The 16,509-nt window shown below is 34.1% G+C and overlaps 1 protein-coding gene across 14 annotated transcripts in view; it reads left to right on the forward strand.

Annotated features, from left to right (window-relative positions):
* The window catches only part of EHBP1 (EH domain binding protein 1), a 345,845-nt gene that overhangs the window by 255,059 nt on the left and 74,277 nt on the right, over positions 1-16,509 (forward strand). For all 14 annotated transcript variants that reach the window (XM_077915588.1, XM_077915592.1, XM_077915584.1 and 11 more), the window contains one exon: positions 3,405-3,548. In XM_077915588.1, the coding sequence (XP_077771714.1) occupies positions 3,405-3,548 (144 nt within the window). The remainder of the gene's footprint in view (positions 1-3,404; positions 3,549-16,509) is intronic.

Here is a 16,509-nt window from a genome sequence, read left to right on the forward strand (position 1 = left end):
TGTGTGTGTGTATCACAATTTCTTTATCCACTCATCCATCAGTGGACACTTAGATTGTTTCCATATCGTAGTTATTGCAAGTAATGCTGAAGCTGGTGCATAGGTGGCTCAGTCAGTTGGATGTTTGACTCTTGGTTTCAGCTCAGGTGGTGATCTCATGGGTTATGAGATCAAGCCCTGTGTTGGGCTCCGCCCTCAGCAGGAAATCTGCTTAGATTCTCTCCTTCCACTCTTCCCCAACTCGAGCACGGGAGTATACACATGTGTTCGTGTTCTCTCTCTCTCTCTCAAATAAATAAACCTTTAAAAATAATAATGCTGAGGCGAACATGGAGTGCATACGTCTTTTTGAATTAGTGTTTTTGCTTTCTTCAGGTAAATACCCAGAAGTGGAATTTCTGGATCATAGGGTATTTCTATCTTTAAAATTTTTAAGGAATCTCCATCCTGTTTTCCACAGTGGCTGCACCAATTTACATTCCCACCAACAGTGTACAAGGGTTCTCTTCCTCTACATCCTCACCAACACTTATAATTCCTTGTCCTTTTTTATAATAGCCATCCCAACAGGTGTGAGGTAATATCTCTTTGTGGTTTTAATTTGCATTTCCTTAATAATTAGCGATGTTAAGCATCTTTTCATGTACCCATGGTCTTTTTTGGGAAAAATGTCTATTCAAATCTTCAGCCCATTTTTTAACTGGATTACTGTTGAGTCGTCTGTTCTTTATATATTTTGGATATTAACTCCTTCCTAGATACATGATTTGCAAATATTTTCTCCCATACAGTAGAGTCCTTTTCATTTTGTGGGTGTTTTCCTTCATTCCGCAGAAACTTTTTAATTTAATGTAGTCCCATTGTTTATTTTTTTCTTTGTTGCCTTTGCTTTTGGTATCAAACCCAGAAAAATCATCACCAAGACCGTTGTCAAGTTGCTTACCAGTGTTTTCTTCTAGGAGTTTTATGGTTTCAGGTCATATGTTCAAATCTTTAATCTACTTTGAGTTAATTTTTGTATATAGTGTAAGGCATCCAGTTTCATTCTTTTGCATGTAACTGTCTAGTTTTCCCAACACTATTGAAGAGACTGTCCTTTCCCCATTGTATATTCTTGGCTCCTTAGTTGTAAACTAATTGACCATATATGTTTGGATTTATTTCTGTGCCCTCTATTTTGTTCTGTTGATCTATGTTGTCTGTTTTTATGCCAGTACCATACTGTTTTGATTGCTATAGCTTTGTGATATAGTTTGAAATCAGGGAGCATGATGCCTCTGATTATTTTTATTATTTTTTTTATTTTTTAATTTTTTTTATTTATTTATGATAGTCACACAGAGAGAGAGAGAGAGAGGCAGAGACATAGGCAGAGGGAGAAGCAGGCTCCATGCACCGGGAGACTGATGTGGGATTCGATCCCGGGTCTCCAGGATCGCGCCCTGGGCCAAAGGCAGGCGCTAAACCGCTGCGCCACCCAGGGATCCCCTATTTTTATTTTTCTTCTTTTTTATGTATTGTCTAAAATTTTGTAATAAATATGAATCACATTTACAATTAAAAAAAAAAGTTTGCTTTTATGTGCTCTTAAGACCAAAGCAGTCTTACACAGTCTTTCTGTGTAACTAACTAGGATCCCTAAACGTGGTGGACTCCTGAAATTTAGAGCCAGTGGGGTCTTAAGGATGTTATACTCTAATCACCAATTTTATTTTATTATTATTTTTTAATCACCAATTTTAGAGCTAGTGGGATTTTAAAAATGATCTCCCCTCATTTTAAACACGAGGCAATTGAGATATTTTTAAAAATATAATAGTTAACATTTAATCTAGTGCTCAGGACATTACTCTATTTTACTTAATCTTTATCCATATGAGAATTGATCTATTTTTAGCCCCATTTTATAAATGAGAAAATTTAGGCTTAGGGAGATTGAGTAATTTGTCCACAATTAAGTGATGTATTTAGTATTTGAACCAAGGTCTGTCTTACTCCAAGGTTTTTAAGTGTCATGTAATGGAATACAGTATAGCTTTTAAGTGACCCGTTCAATGTTACATTACTTACTATTAGTGGAAGAAGGATTAACAGCCTGCTGTCTTGACTGCAAATTCAGTATTCATTTAATTAATCTGGTCTGGTTTTGAGAAAGTGTTGATTTGTAACCAGTTTAAATGAAGTGACCAATTCTGTTCTATTATATCCTATCAACATGACAAAAAATCTATCATTATCACTTATATATTTCAATTATATCTATTAAGTGAAGAAGTTTTGTTTAATCCTCTTAAAACCTTGGGTGATGAAAATGTTCTGGAATTAGATAATGTTGATGGTTCACAACCTTGTGAATATAGTAAAAGCCACTGAACTGCAGTTATGTATTGCCTAAAATTTAAAAAAATTTTTTTTAATAATTTTAAAAAATTATTAAAAAAAATTTTTTTTCCTTGGTTAAGACTGCAGGAAAGAATTTAAAATAGTTATATTAAAATGTAAAAATCTTGATATCTGAAAATAACGATTTTTTTTTAGATTTTACATTATACCAAATAAAGTAATATGCTTACTCTTTATTACCTCTTCCTTGAGCATGAATGCTACTTAAAATTGAACCAAACCTATACAATGACAGAGAAGTAAAAGAAATTAAATATCAGAGTAATAGTAATAGCCATCTAAAGCCAGAAGTTGACTATTTTTTGGAAGAAAAAAGGAATTTGAACTATAAACATTATGGATATTTGTGTTTTGAATTAGTATTCTCATTTAAGAACTGATTTCCATTGGTGGTCATTACCTATTGTTACCTGAAAATATATTGTAAGATTACAAATTAATCCAAGAAAATACTCTTCCAATTCTGTTGTTGTTAATTATTTTGTTGTAAGGTAAGTGAGCAATGGAGAAAACCAATTTTATTTTTTTTTAAACAAAATATGATAGTTTTGAATTTTCTATAAATGTTAATTGTTAAGTATTTAAAGGATTATTGTCACAGATTTCAGTATCTTTCAACATGCCAATTTGGAAGACAACTTATCAGTCCTATAAGACCATAAGAAATAAAATTTTTAAAAAATGTCTTTGCCAGGTTATACTGTGATTAGCAAATATGAAGAATGTATATAATATATATTATGCTTTATGGGAATATATTCTAGTAAAAATGGAAATTAAATGTAATCCAGTTTTAGGTAGTAAAGATATATTTCCTATATGTCAAGATTTTCTATAGTTTCTAGTCAGCACTAATATTTTCTTTAAGTAATCTCATAAAACTACAGTCTTATTCCTGATCTCTATTATTTTGGCAAATAATAAAACCATTGATTAGTTTATAAATATAGATTATATGTTTTTATTTTTTGAGTTCCTAATTCTATATTTTTGCTTTTAAGCATCGAATGTTATCAAGACAAGAAGAACTTAAAGAAAGAGCAAGAGTTCTGCTTGAGCAAGCAAGAAGAGATGCAGCTTTAAAAGCAGGAAATAAGCAGAATCCCAATGCAGCCACACCACTCTGCAACAGGCAGCTAAGTGATGTGAGGAACATTGGCTAAAAGGCTATAAAATTATTGCAATCATGGGAGTGAGGGGAGTAATTATACTTCTGCTAAGGCATTTTTTTTTTAAGTTTTTAATTCTAGTTAACATACAGTGTTAGATTAGTTCAGGTTTACAATATAGTGATTCAACAACTCTGTCCATCACCCAGTGCACATCATGACAAGTGCATTTCTTAATCCCCGTCACCTGCTTCATCCATATCCCCACCCATATCCCCCTCCTGGAAACCATCAGTTTGTTCTTGCTAAATCATTTTTTCACTGACGTTTTATATGGGGAAGATACTTGGTACATTTATTGAATTGACAAATTCATACTTAGAAGAACATGTTATAATTATTCCTATACAGCAGTGTTAGCTATAAGGAAAAGTAAGTTTTTGGAATATAATTTCTGTATACACATGAATAATCTATTTTTGTAATTTAATTGTGCTTTAAGATTGTATTTTATCTATGGCTTTATAATGGCTGTTTTATATATATATATATATATATATATATATATATATATATATATATATATTTTTTTTTTTTTTTTTTTTTTTTTTTTTTTTTACTTAACCCCATGAAGTAGATGTTCATCTACTTTCCAGATGAGAAAACTGAGGCTGATAGATACGGTAATTTGTACAACGTTGCAGAGTTAGTAAATGATAAATCCAGTATTTGAATTTGAGCCTTCTCAGACTAGAATCAGTGTTCTTTTCTATCATATACTGTTATCTCTATGTTAAACCACTTTTTAATACATATTTTTTGTGTAGTGCTTTACAAATAATAATGAATGTATGATAGTAGAAGCCCTTAAATTTAAGGGGACAGGAAACTCTTCATGAATCTGAAAACTGTGACATCCTACCTTACTGTCAAATTCACATATACAAAACTGCATGCTCTTTTTTTTTAATTAAGATTTTTTTCTTTTTTTTTTTTTTTCAAAGCAGTTTTAGGTTCACAGCAGAATTGAGGGGAAGGTACAGAGATTTCCTATATACACCCTGCACCTACACATGCAGGGCTTCTCCTCTTAACAGCATCCCACACAGAGTGATATATTTGTTAGAACTGATAAACCTACACTGACACATCATAATCACCCAAAATCCACAGCTTACATTATGGTTCCCTCTTGGTGTTGTACATTCTAAGAGTTTAGACAAATTTATATTGGTATATATCCATCAATATGGTATCATAGAGTATTTTCACTGCCCTAAGAATTTTCTTTTGCACTTGTTCATCCCTTCCACCACTCCCAAACTCTGGAAACCTGATAATTTTACTGTCTCCATAATTTTTCCTTTTTCAGAATGTCATATAGTTGGAATCATATAGTATATAGCCCTTTCTGAATGGCTTCCTTCACCTAGTAATATGCATTTAAGGTTCTTCCATGTTTTTGACAGGTAGAAAGATCATTCCTTTTTAGTGCTGGATAATATCCCATTGTCTGGATGTACTACAGTTTATTTATCCATTCACCTGGACATCTTGATTGCTTCCAATTTTTGGCAGTTAGGAATAAAGTTGTTGTAATTATCCATGTGTAGGCTTTTGTGTGGACATAAGTTTTTAACTCCTTTGGGTAATTAACCAAGAAACATGATTGCTAGATCTTATGGTAAAAGTGGCAATTTTTTACAAAAGTAAATACAAACTACGTTCCAAAATTGCTGTCCCATCTTGATTCCCACCAGCAGGTAAGAATTCTTGTGGTGCTCTACATCTTCATCAACATTGAGTATTGTCAGTGTTCCAGATTTTGGCCATTCTAAAAGATGTTTACTGGTATCTCATTGTTTTAATTTAAATTTCCCTGATGACATATGATTTGGAGCATCTTTTCATATGTGTATGTGCAATATGTAGATCTTCCTTTGGAGAGGTTTTTAACCAGGTTGTTAGTTTTTTTTATTGTTGAGCTTCAACAGTTCTTTGTGTATTTTAGGTATAATCTTTTATCAGATATGTCTGTTGCAAATTGAGTGTTCCTACTTATGAACATAGAATCTCTCTTCATTTAGTTATTCCTTGATTTCCTTATATTCCTCATATAGATCTTGTATATATTTTGTTAGATTTCACTAATGTGAATAGCGTTTTGTTTTTAATTTCAAATTCCACTTGTTCACTGCTAGTATATAGGAAAGCAATTCTCTTTTGTATATTAACCTTGTATCCTACAGCCTTGCTATAATTGCATATTAGTTCCAGTAGAGTTCTTTTTTTTTTTTTTTCCAATTCTTTCAGAGTTTCTACATAGGTAATCATGTCATCTGTGATCAGATACTTTTATTTCTTCCTTTCCATGCATTTGTTTAAACATACCTTTCAGATAAGAGCTTAATAACCTCTGACCTTGAGCAGTGTTTTTTACACTTTAAGTCTTTATATAATTGATATAAAATCAGTTTAGTGGGCTGCAGTAATTATTTTTAATGAAAAGGAATATAATAGAATAAAAATCTCAGAATACATCACATGTAGTAAGCATAGTATTTTTGTCTGAAAATTCCTTTAGTTATGTGGGTAAATGTGCTTATTCAGTCTTGATAAAAAATGTATTTTTAAACTGTTGGTTGTGATAAAAATGAGAAGGCTAAATCTAGCAGGCCATCTTTAAGTTTTGTAGCCTCTATCCCAACTCTTTCAGTACCTAATTATCTGTTATATCATTAATTTGTTGGTCATTCATCAGATATTCATTGAGTGTCTGAACTGAGTGTATTCATAGTGACAGAAAAGACTGAGCTTCTTCCATCATTGAGTTTACATTATGGTGGGAAGACACACATAATAATAAAGTACTAGAGTGTGAAAACTATGTGGTATATTATAAGATAATTTAAATAAGTGAGGGCTTAAGTGATCTGAGGAGCAGACATTTGAACTAAGATTTGATGGGTGAAAGGGATCCAGTGAAGTGAAGAACCACAGAAAGAAATATCTCTTTAAGAAAAGTTATTTGGGGGGTACCTGGATCGCTCAGTCAGTTGGTGTCACAGTCTTGATATCATCAGAGGTCATGATCTCAGGGTCATGAAATCGAGCCCCACATCAGGCACCATGCTAGATGTGGAGCCTTTAAAATTCTCTCTCCCACTCTCTTAAAAAAAGTTATTTTTGTTGATACTATATTTTGTTTTTGATATACCTTGTTTCATAGTTATTTCAGGCTCTAAAAATTAGAGAGAATGTATAGCTCTATGTTTTTCCATTGTGTTGATTTTGAATTCAGAATACTTGAGGTTTTTTTTTTTTTTAACATTTTATTTATTTATTCATGAGAGACACAAAGAGAGAGGCAGAGACCTAGGCAGAGGGAGAAGGAGGCTCTATGCAGGGAGACTGATGTGGGACTCCATCCCGGGACGTGAGGATCACGCCCTGGGCTGAAGGCAGATGCTCAACTGCTGAGCCACTCAGACATCCCAGAATACCTGAGATTTAAATGATCTGCCAAGTAGATCTTTAAAACAAGTTACTTTACCTATGCATAAATTTTACATACATAAATAATTATCATTGAATGTTTATCGACCACTTACTATTTGTCAAGCAGGATTCTAAGTGATTTAACATGGATTTTCTCATTTAATCTCCACAACAATTGTATAAGCTATTATCATCCCTATTTTACAGTTGAGAAAACTGACAAATTAACGAATTGCCCTATGGTCACACAGCTAATAAGTGACAGAGCCAAGAATTGACACCTAAACAATTTGATTTCAGAGATTTTGTTTTTAAAGTATTGTGTTATATTTCCTTCTTTTTTTATTTTACTGACATCCTTGTGAAATAGAAAGAGATACTAATTGTTTTATCATTTATAGACACTAAGAAAATGAGTTAGGAAAAAATTTTTAAATTTACCTAGAGTTGCAGACAGTGATAAATGAGGCTTAGAATTCAAGTATCCCAACTTTTTAAGAAGATGATAATTGAATTTTTCATTTGATTTATTCATTTATTACTTCAGTTTCAACATATATTTTATTGGTCGTCCTTCTGTTGAAGGCACCAGTAATTATATTCTTTATTTTTCAAATAAAACTTAAGCTTTTATCTAAATTATATTAGCGTGAATTCAATATCAGAAGTTACTTACTAAAACATCTCTTTATTTTTTAAGATTTTATTTTTAAGTAATCTCCACCCAACCTGGGGCTCCAACTCACAACCCTGAGATTGAGTCGCATACTCTATTGACTGAACCAAACAGGCACCCCAAAACATTTCTTATTCTATGTTGTGACATCTTACATCTGTAAAATATATAACTTGGATTTTAAGAAACATGACGCTGGTGACGTTTTATTGATGACTCTTTCATACTGCTGGTCGCATGTAACTTGCCACACCTTTCTAGAAAGCAATTAGACTTCATCAAGAAATGTTCATTTCCCCGGACGCCCAGGTAGCTCACTGGTTTAGCTCCTGCCTTAGGCCCAGGATGTGATCCTGGAGTCCTCGGATCGAGTCCCGCATCAGGCTTCCCGCATGGAGCCTGCTTCTCCCTCTGCCTGTGTCTCTGCCTCTCTCTGTGTCTCTCATGAATAAATAAATAAAATCTTTTTAAAAAAAAAAAGTTCATTTCCCTATGCAGGTGTTCATCACAATGTTATCTGTAATAGCAAAAACTACAAAATGGTAATTGTGCAAAATAAGGGAATGATCAAATAAATTGTAACAAATAAATGTACTTGTTATGTAGCCATTAAAACTTACCTATACAATAATGCTTGAAAGAATATGGAAAGGACATAGGAGAATGCTCACAATATCCAAATAAATGTACTTGTTATATAGCCATTAAAACTTATCTATATAGGGACGCCTGGGTGGCTCAGCGGTTGAGCGTCTACCTTTGGCTCAGTGGGTGATCCCGGATTTCCGAGTTCAAGTCCTGCATCAAGCTCCTTGTGTGGAGCCTGCTTCTCCCTCTGCCTGTGTCTTGGCCTCTCTCTGTGATTCTCATGAATACATAAATAAAACCTTTAAAAATAATAAACAAATAATAAAATATTTTTAAAAACTTATCTCTACAATAATGTCTTTAAAAATATTGAAAGGACGTAGGAGAATGCTCACAGTAACCTTTTGTATAAAAAAGATAAAAACTATACATGGCATATGAACTTCATTTTGAGATGATAGACTTTTTATATGCATTGAAAAGGACAGAAAGGAAAATAATCAAAATATTAACAATATTTATCTCTAAGGGGTAATACAACAAATGGCTTTTGTGGGGTTTTCCCCCTTATTTCTGTTTTAAAAATATGCCACATTAAGATTTTTTCAAACTAGGGAAATTTGTGGTATCCAAAATAAGTATTTTTAGCACAATTTTTTTCTTAGTGTACCCAAACAAACTTGACTTCAGTATTTCTAAGATAACATGTGTGTACAGTTAATGATGCTAGTTTGTGCATAGGTGTGGAATAAATGGCAGATTTAGTAATAGCAGTCCTGTTCACACTGAGAAGACATGAAATTCTCAATGCCTATTGTTTGTGATTGATGAGTAGTAATCATGATATCTCATAAAGTATCTCATAGTTTCTTGGACTGCCACCTATGTAATTTGGGTTAGTTGTCTTCTATTCATTTATAGTTATAGTTGTTGCTTTTCCCAGAAAGAGCAGCTCCATGCTGCCTGGCTAGTAGGCTACATGCCAAGCTGGTCACTTTGTTGCATTTGTTTCCCACTTAACCCAGAGTTGTATCCTATTGCAAATGAAACCATGCTTTAAATAGTCCCAGAGATATTTTCTTTACCCTCTCTTTCAGGTTATCTTTTGCTGCATAAAAAAAAAATCATCTTTCTTACTGGCATGAAACAGCCACTGGCTATGCTCACAGATTTCTGTGATTTAGGCATTGGGATAGGATACTGTGGGAATGGCTTGTTTCTGTTCCATTACTTATGGGGCTGGGTTTTGGCCAGGACTTCTGCTAGACTATCAATTGGAATACCTTCATGTAGCCTTTGCATATGGTCTCTCCACTGTCTCTCCATTCTCTCCACGTGGGCTAATTTAGGCTTCCTCACAGCATGGTGGCTGAGTCTATGAGCAAATGTCCCAGGAGAGTAAGGCAGACATGCATGACATTCTCATGATCTAGCTTTAAAAGTAATGTTGCATCACTTTTGGTATACAGGTGGCCTAAGCAGCCACAGAGCTCCACCCAGGTTTAAGGAGCAGAAACATAGACCCTACACCACTGAATGAGAGGAGGGTCAAAATCATACTGTAGGAGGAATATGTGACATAGGAGATACTATTGCATCCTCCTCTCAGTTACAGTTTAAACTCAATATGGGGTACCTAGGTGATTCAGTCAATTAAACATCTGACTTTTGATTTTGGCACTCAGGGTTGTGAGATCGAGCCCAGCATTGGCCTCCACTTTGGGTTAGAGTCCACTTAAGATTCTCTCTCTGCACCCCCCTGTCCCTCCACACAGCCCCCAAAATAAAATAAAATAAAAAATAAACTCAGTTTTAAAACTTTCTTGTGCATTCCACTATTGCTTATTTTTCAGAAAAGTCAAGCTCTGTATGGATGTGTTACGAAGAGCATCAATTTCATGAACTAAATAGTACATCCTATAACTATTATTCTAGTTTTGACACTTCATGCTCTGGGGGCTTATAGCTTAAACTAAGCTTATAGCTTAGTTTAGTGAAATGATAATAGAAGGGAGAATATTAAATGGCAGCTCAGTACACTTGTACAAATATAGAAGTTAGACCTTGCTGTTGTTTCTCAGTATTTCAGTTTAGTATACAGTTTGATATCAGGTTGATATTTTTTCCAAGAACATAATAGTTTTCTTAATTTGGTCATTTTCTTTATCATTTCTGATAGCTCTTATATGTACAGATTAGATTTATTTAGCAGTACTGCCCATAATTTGGAAAAGTAGGATAGCCAACTTGGGATACAAAAGGAAGAGGGAAAATGCCCAATTTCATCTCTTGAGCAATTGAATGTGAATTAGGTAATACTAAAACTAGAAAATGCTTAATTTCTCTAAAATCTGTTTTCCATTTATAGAATGGAAGCAAAATTCTTTTTTTCCTTGTGTGACATTCAAATTAATAGGTATCCACAGTGAAGGGGGTAAGGGAACCATGACTAATGCCATTCCCACTTCAGTGTCAGCATCTCTTTCACTCTGGAGAGATCAAAAGACTTCTGGTAAATAAAAAGAGAAGGTCTAACTGAAAAAAAAAAAAAAAAAAAAGCTGGCATCTAATTTAGTGAACTGATTGCTACTATTTTCACTTGTTTATGTGCTTTAATTTGTGCCTTAATTTACAGTGCTCTTATTTTAAATTTTATTGTAAATTATCTTGCCCATCATAATGTATGCTACTGTACTGAAAGTTGAGTTGCTGGAGGGGACAGATACACCTGCTGCTACCCACTGCTTTTTGTGTTCTTAGTTTACCTGAGAATTGCGCTATGAGGTTTTCATTTTTTTTAAAAAGATTTTATTTATACATGAGACATACAGAGAGAGGGGCAGACACAGGCAGAGGGAGAAACAGGCTCCATGCAGGGAGCCCAATATGGGACTTGATCCCGGATCTCCAGGATCACGCCCTGGGCCGAAGGCAGGCACTAAACTGCTGAGCCACCCAGGCATCCCACGCTATGAGTTAAAAAAAAAAAAAAATGGTACCTAGGAGTGACCAGTTTTGAATAAATGAGACCCTGACCTTAAATTTTTAAGAGTTCACTGAATAGTTTACTGTTCCATACTCGATTGACGACACACTGATTTAGGACTTTGTCAGCATTTTCTATCTTTTCTCCTTTTGAACTGTTTTTTTTTTAATTCTTTCTTTTCTTTTCTTTTCTTTTCTTTTTTTTTTTTTTAGAGAGAGAGAGAGATCAAGAATGTGAAATAGGTTGGGAAGGAGAGAGAATCTTAAGTAGGCTCAACACCCAGGATGGAGCCCAACAAGGTGCTTGATTTCATGAGATCATGACCTGAGCTGAAATCAAGAGTTTGATGCTTAGCTGACTGAGCCACTCAGGCCCCCCTCAACTCTTTTTCTATTAAACTAGCCTAGGACCTTCTGATGAACAGGAAGAAGAATGAGAAGAGCTATTTTAATAATTAGTATTGGAGTACTTGAGGCTTATAGTGCATGGGACAGTGTCCATGTACCGAGTACAGGTTACCTCCTTTTAAGATTTTTGTATCTAGTTCTGGGCTGAGAGTGAGAATTTACAGAGGATTCAGAGAAATAAAGGTTTGAAAGCAAATACCTACATATAATGAAAGACAAGCTTATAAAATATAAAGAAGGGAAAACTAGGAAATAGTTTAAGAAGTACTAATTTGAGCATATGAAGGCTCAAAATCTTCCTGGTAACTCTCACTTACAGAGGGAGTAAACTTCCCAACCACACAGCATGGCCTTATACAAAGGTCCTTGCAAATCCTGTTCCTTACCTTTCTATCCTCATCTCTTTCTTCTCTGTTATTATTCACTCCACAGTCCAGCTCTACTAAGTTGCTTGCAGAGAGAATGTGGCATACTCTTCAATTCCTGCATCAAGCATTGGCTATTTTCTCCCTGAAATGCCTCTCTTTGCTTGTCAGGTTCCACTGAAATACTTATTCAATGAGTATCTGTGTCTTGGCTTCTAGCAGTAAAGCTAATTCTCCTTCCTGTATCTTTTTCTTTTCTTTTCTTTTCTTTTCCTGTATCTTTTTCTAATATGCTGTACATATCTCTCCCATTGCATTTATCCTGTACTATTACCTAATTATACATCTTTCTCTTGCTCAGCTATAAGCTATTCAAATATAAGAACCTGGTATTCCTATCACCAATTTTTTTAAAAGATTTTATTCATGAGAGAGACAGAGAGGCAGAGACACACACAGAGGGGGAAGCAGGCTTCCTGCAAGGAGCCCAATGTGGGACTCGATCCCAGATCCCGGGATCACACCCTGAGCCGAAGGCAGACGCTCAATGGCTGAGCCACCCAGGCATCCCCTTATCACCAAACTTTAAGTAAATGTTTATTCAATGAATAAATACAGGCTATTTTTCATATTTTCTGAGTTTCAACTAATAAGAACATGAGCTTAAGCATGAAAAATTTGGGTTACTATAAGGAGTTTCTTGGTAGTAAATGTTTGTAAACAGGGAAGATGTCTACTGAAGAATCCTGCTTTAAAGCAGGATTGATTATCATTGAGCTGAGAAAGTTACAGTGTCTGCCCCCCTTTCTTGGGTCAATTACAGAGGTAACATTGACCACCTTGGGACTTAAGGTTCCCTGTATCATCTTTTTTTTCCTTTCTTGAATCCTACATTGTGATACCTTTCTTTGTTGTTATGATGTGTACACACCAAATCCTCACACACACCTGTCCTTCCTGGATGCTGGGACCTCTGATTAGAGTTCAGCTCCCAACTCTGCCTTGAAGCACACCACTCTACCAAACATTACCTCTTGTATAAATTAGTATAGCTTTAGGCTGGAAACTGGGAAGCAATTTCTAAGACACTGAAAACAACTCTGGGTAATCTTATCTGGTGGATCCTTATGTACAGACTATGTAAGTTATCCCCAGGAAAGATTTGAGCTAAAATTTATTTTAAATGGCAACTCACAAACACAGATATTATAAACCTTATTAATTTTTCTTAATTTTTGCCAAGACCAGTATTGCATGTTTTAATGAGAACTTGCTAAGCTAGCATATATTGCACTTCGATCCCTTTTAGTAGTTTACATGACTCATTTGTGTCTGTGCCTTTAGATGTCCATTTAACCTGTTTCAGGTGCTTCCTGAAATTATTTTTCTCTAGGAAACAGATTTCATTGTTGTGAGTCTCTCTGATTTGTATTTTTTTGCTTCCTATTCCTATAGTTCTGTGAAGATTTTCATGTTACATTTTACTAATGTAAATTTTAAGTATGATACTTGTTTTGTTCATAGTTTTCCACATGCACTTAAAATAATTTGTTTTCAAAGTACAATTTAAGAGTTTGGCAGGTTCGACAGTCTAGTCATCATTAATCCAAAGGAGCCTCCTTTATTTTAAATAGTATATTTAAACACACACTCTGAGAAAAATGTAATAGTTTTTGTTTTCAAGAAAAAAAGAAATTTCCAGGACTCCTGTGTGGCTCAGTGGTTGAGCATCTGCCTTTGGCTCAGGGCGTGTCCCAGGATCCTGGGATTGAGTACCACATCAGGCTCCCTGCAGGGAGTCTGCTCCTTCTGTCTATGTCTCTGCCTCTCTGTGTGTGTGTCTCTTATAAATAAATAAATAAATAAATAAATAAATAAATAAATAAATAAATAAATAAATAAATTTCCTTTTTTATTTTTCTTCATTACTCGATTTCCCCACTCTCTTCCCAAGAAATGCGCAAATAAACTTTAACAATCTAGTCTATTTCAGACTCTTTCGTTTATTACTTTGCATAAGAATATAATTGCTTTTAAAAAATATATTTAATAAATCCACTACTTTTAATAATACTCATGTAATTATATAGATAGCTGAAGGAGATGTTTGCAGCTATGTGCTAAATTTTAAGATCAATACACTCCGAGAATAAGGGATGAGGTCCTTGAAATTGTTAGGATATTTATGAAGCACTTGGAACATATCAGAAAAATGATGCCATACAAGTTTTTAAGAAAGGTTAATCTGTAAAATAGATTATAAAATCTATTTTAAAAATAGGAAGTCTAAAAAGAATTGGGTTGGTTCTTTAATTTATAAATTATGTTTGTTTTTAGTTTTTTCAGCTCTTAATTACATAGCATAAGAAAATGATTTGCAGATACGTGTTGGTACCTGGAAGATTTTTTTTTAAGAAAGCGCAGAAAAGAATTACAACATTATTATAAAACAGACTTAAAGTTTTCCTCAATTTTAATCTGCAAGGATAGTGAGTGACCCATTACAATCAATTGGTGTAGGAGCCCATCCTCACTTAATAGGTTCAAATTGCAAGATATCAGCAAGTCCTAGAAGGTTTGCAGTATCCATCTTTAAAGGTTTGCAGGAATATTTGAATCCTCTAAAGGAAACTGTATATGGGAATGGAATTTTAAGTTGGTCAGTCTTTAGATAAACTGTAAGGACCAGTAATCGGAAATGATACAGTGCCCCCCCCCCTTTTTTTTTTTGCTAGTCTTTGGTAATTAATCCAAAAGCCTTTTTTGGTGAGAACCAAAAGAATGCAAGCTGCTTTTCTGCGAATTAAACCTTTAACAGGTATTTTGTTCTGTGAAGAGGCAGGACATCAACCTTGTACTTTTGATGTTAATTAGAAAATATTGATTTAAATGGAACTAGTCTGTCATGCTGATAATTGTAGCAGATTTAGATAAGATCACTAGATCTTCTCCAGATAATAAAAGAAGCAGTTACCATCCAATTGGTGAAAACACTAAACATTTTGGTAATCCCAGACAGATAGAAACTTTTTCCATAGTTTTTATATTTACATATATCCTAAGTATCATAAAAAATATATATATGTTTATGAATACTCTGTTAGTATTGAAATGGCTAGCCTCTAGGAATTAATGAAACGGCTAGCTTCTAAGAATTAAACTTTAAAATTAATAAGGTCAAGCTAAAATTTTTATTTTTCCAAATTACACATATTATCATCTTTATTACTAGGAAGAAGTAGGTTAACTTTGCATTTGTAATTTTAAAAGAAGAACATCGGATATTAGAAAAAGAAATCTAAAACCTTTAGTAATACATGGAGTGAGAACTTTGTCTTACATAGGGATTTGTATTCTCCATATGAGCTGGAATGTCTATACCCAGGGCACTAAGATGAAAATATATTCCTTATTTCTTACTCCAACACAATTGACAGAAGATTTAATGTACATAATCCGTTTCAGACCAGTAAGACACTTTAAATGTATAGCTAATCTTTTTTACAGTTGCATTTTATAGGAGAAGAATGCCACTGTATTTCTATGTTCGGCATAAATGCCTCTGTACAAGGCAGTGGTTTTTATTCATTATGATTTAAATAATAGTTTATCTATTATGTCTAAATTTAAGTTGATTTGAAGTCTGCTATCCTAACAATGGCTGGTAGACTTCTTAGAAAACATATTGTTAGCTTGCTAGCATATCTTCAAAGTCACACAAAACACCATCATTGTTAGGAGGGGAAAAAAACTCAAGCATCTTTTCTATTATGTAGCCATAAACCCCTAGCCTCAAAAGTCTTATTTATTTGAGATTGCTGTGAATTCATGAAGCTAGGGCTAGGTGTCTTACCATCAGGAACACTCCTTTTATGCGGCTATTAATGGCCATAGACATTTTCCATATGGCAGTTCAGTGCAGTGTTGAACATCCCAGGATGATATCACCATTACTAAGAGCTGTATTTTATATTGCCTGTTCTGTTATTGCTCAGCATGCACGAGGGTAGAGTTTAAATCTTTATTCATTTCATTTTTTAATGTTTCTTTTGTTCTCCTTATCATGTTCTGGCTTTCCCAAGGATATATGCCTTGAACGAAAAGTCACATGTGCATTACTAATTGTATGCTATTGTATTTACAGTTCCTAGTGGTGGCACTGTGAAGCTACTAATTCCTTTGCTTCACTTGATGTAAAATAATCTGAGTGTCTTTGATAGCAGTGAAACAGTATTAATTGTTTTGTACATTTTTTGGTCACTCTTCTTAGGTGGTCTTCATAATCTATTAGAACTTTCAGCCAGATTTTTGTAATGTCATGCCTCCAGCAGTGATTAAATTGGTAATTAATGAACAGTCCTTGGCAATGTAAACCACATCCCGTTAATTTTCCCTTTTGAGTTTTTAGAAGTTGTCTTCTGTGTCAGAAATCATTGCGCCACCTTGCTATGGCCCCTTGGCATGAAACCACAACGAC

Source organism: Canis aureus, chromosome 11 (assembly GCF_053574225.1).
Source record: "Canis aureus isolate CA01 chromosome 11, VMU_Caureus_v.1.0, whole genome shotgun sequence".
Classification (NCBI taxonomy): Eukaryota; Metazoa; Chordata; class Mammalia; order Carnivora; family Canidae; genus Canis; species Canis aureus.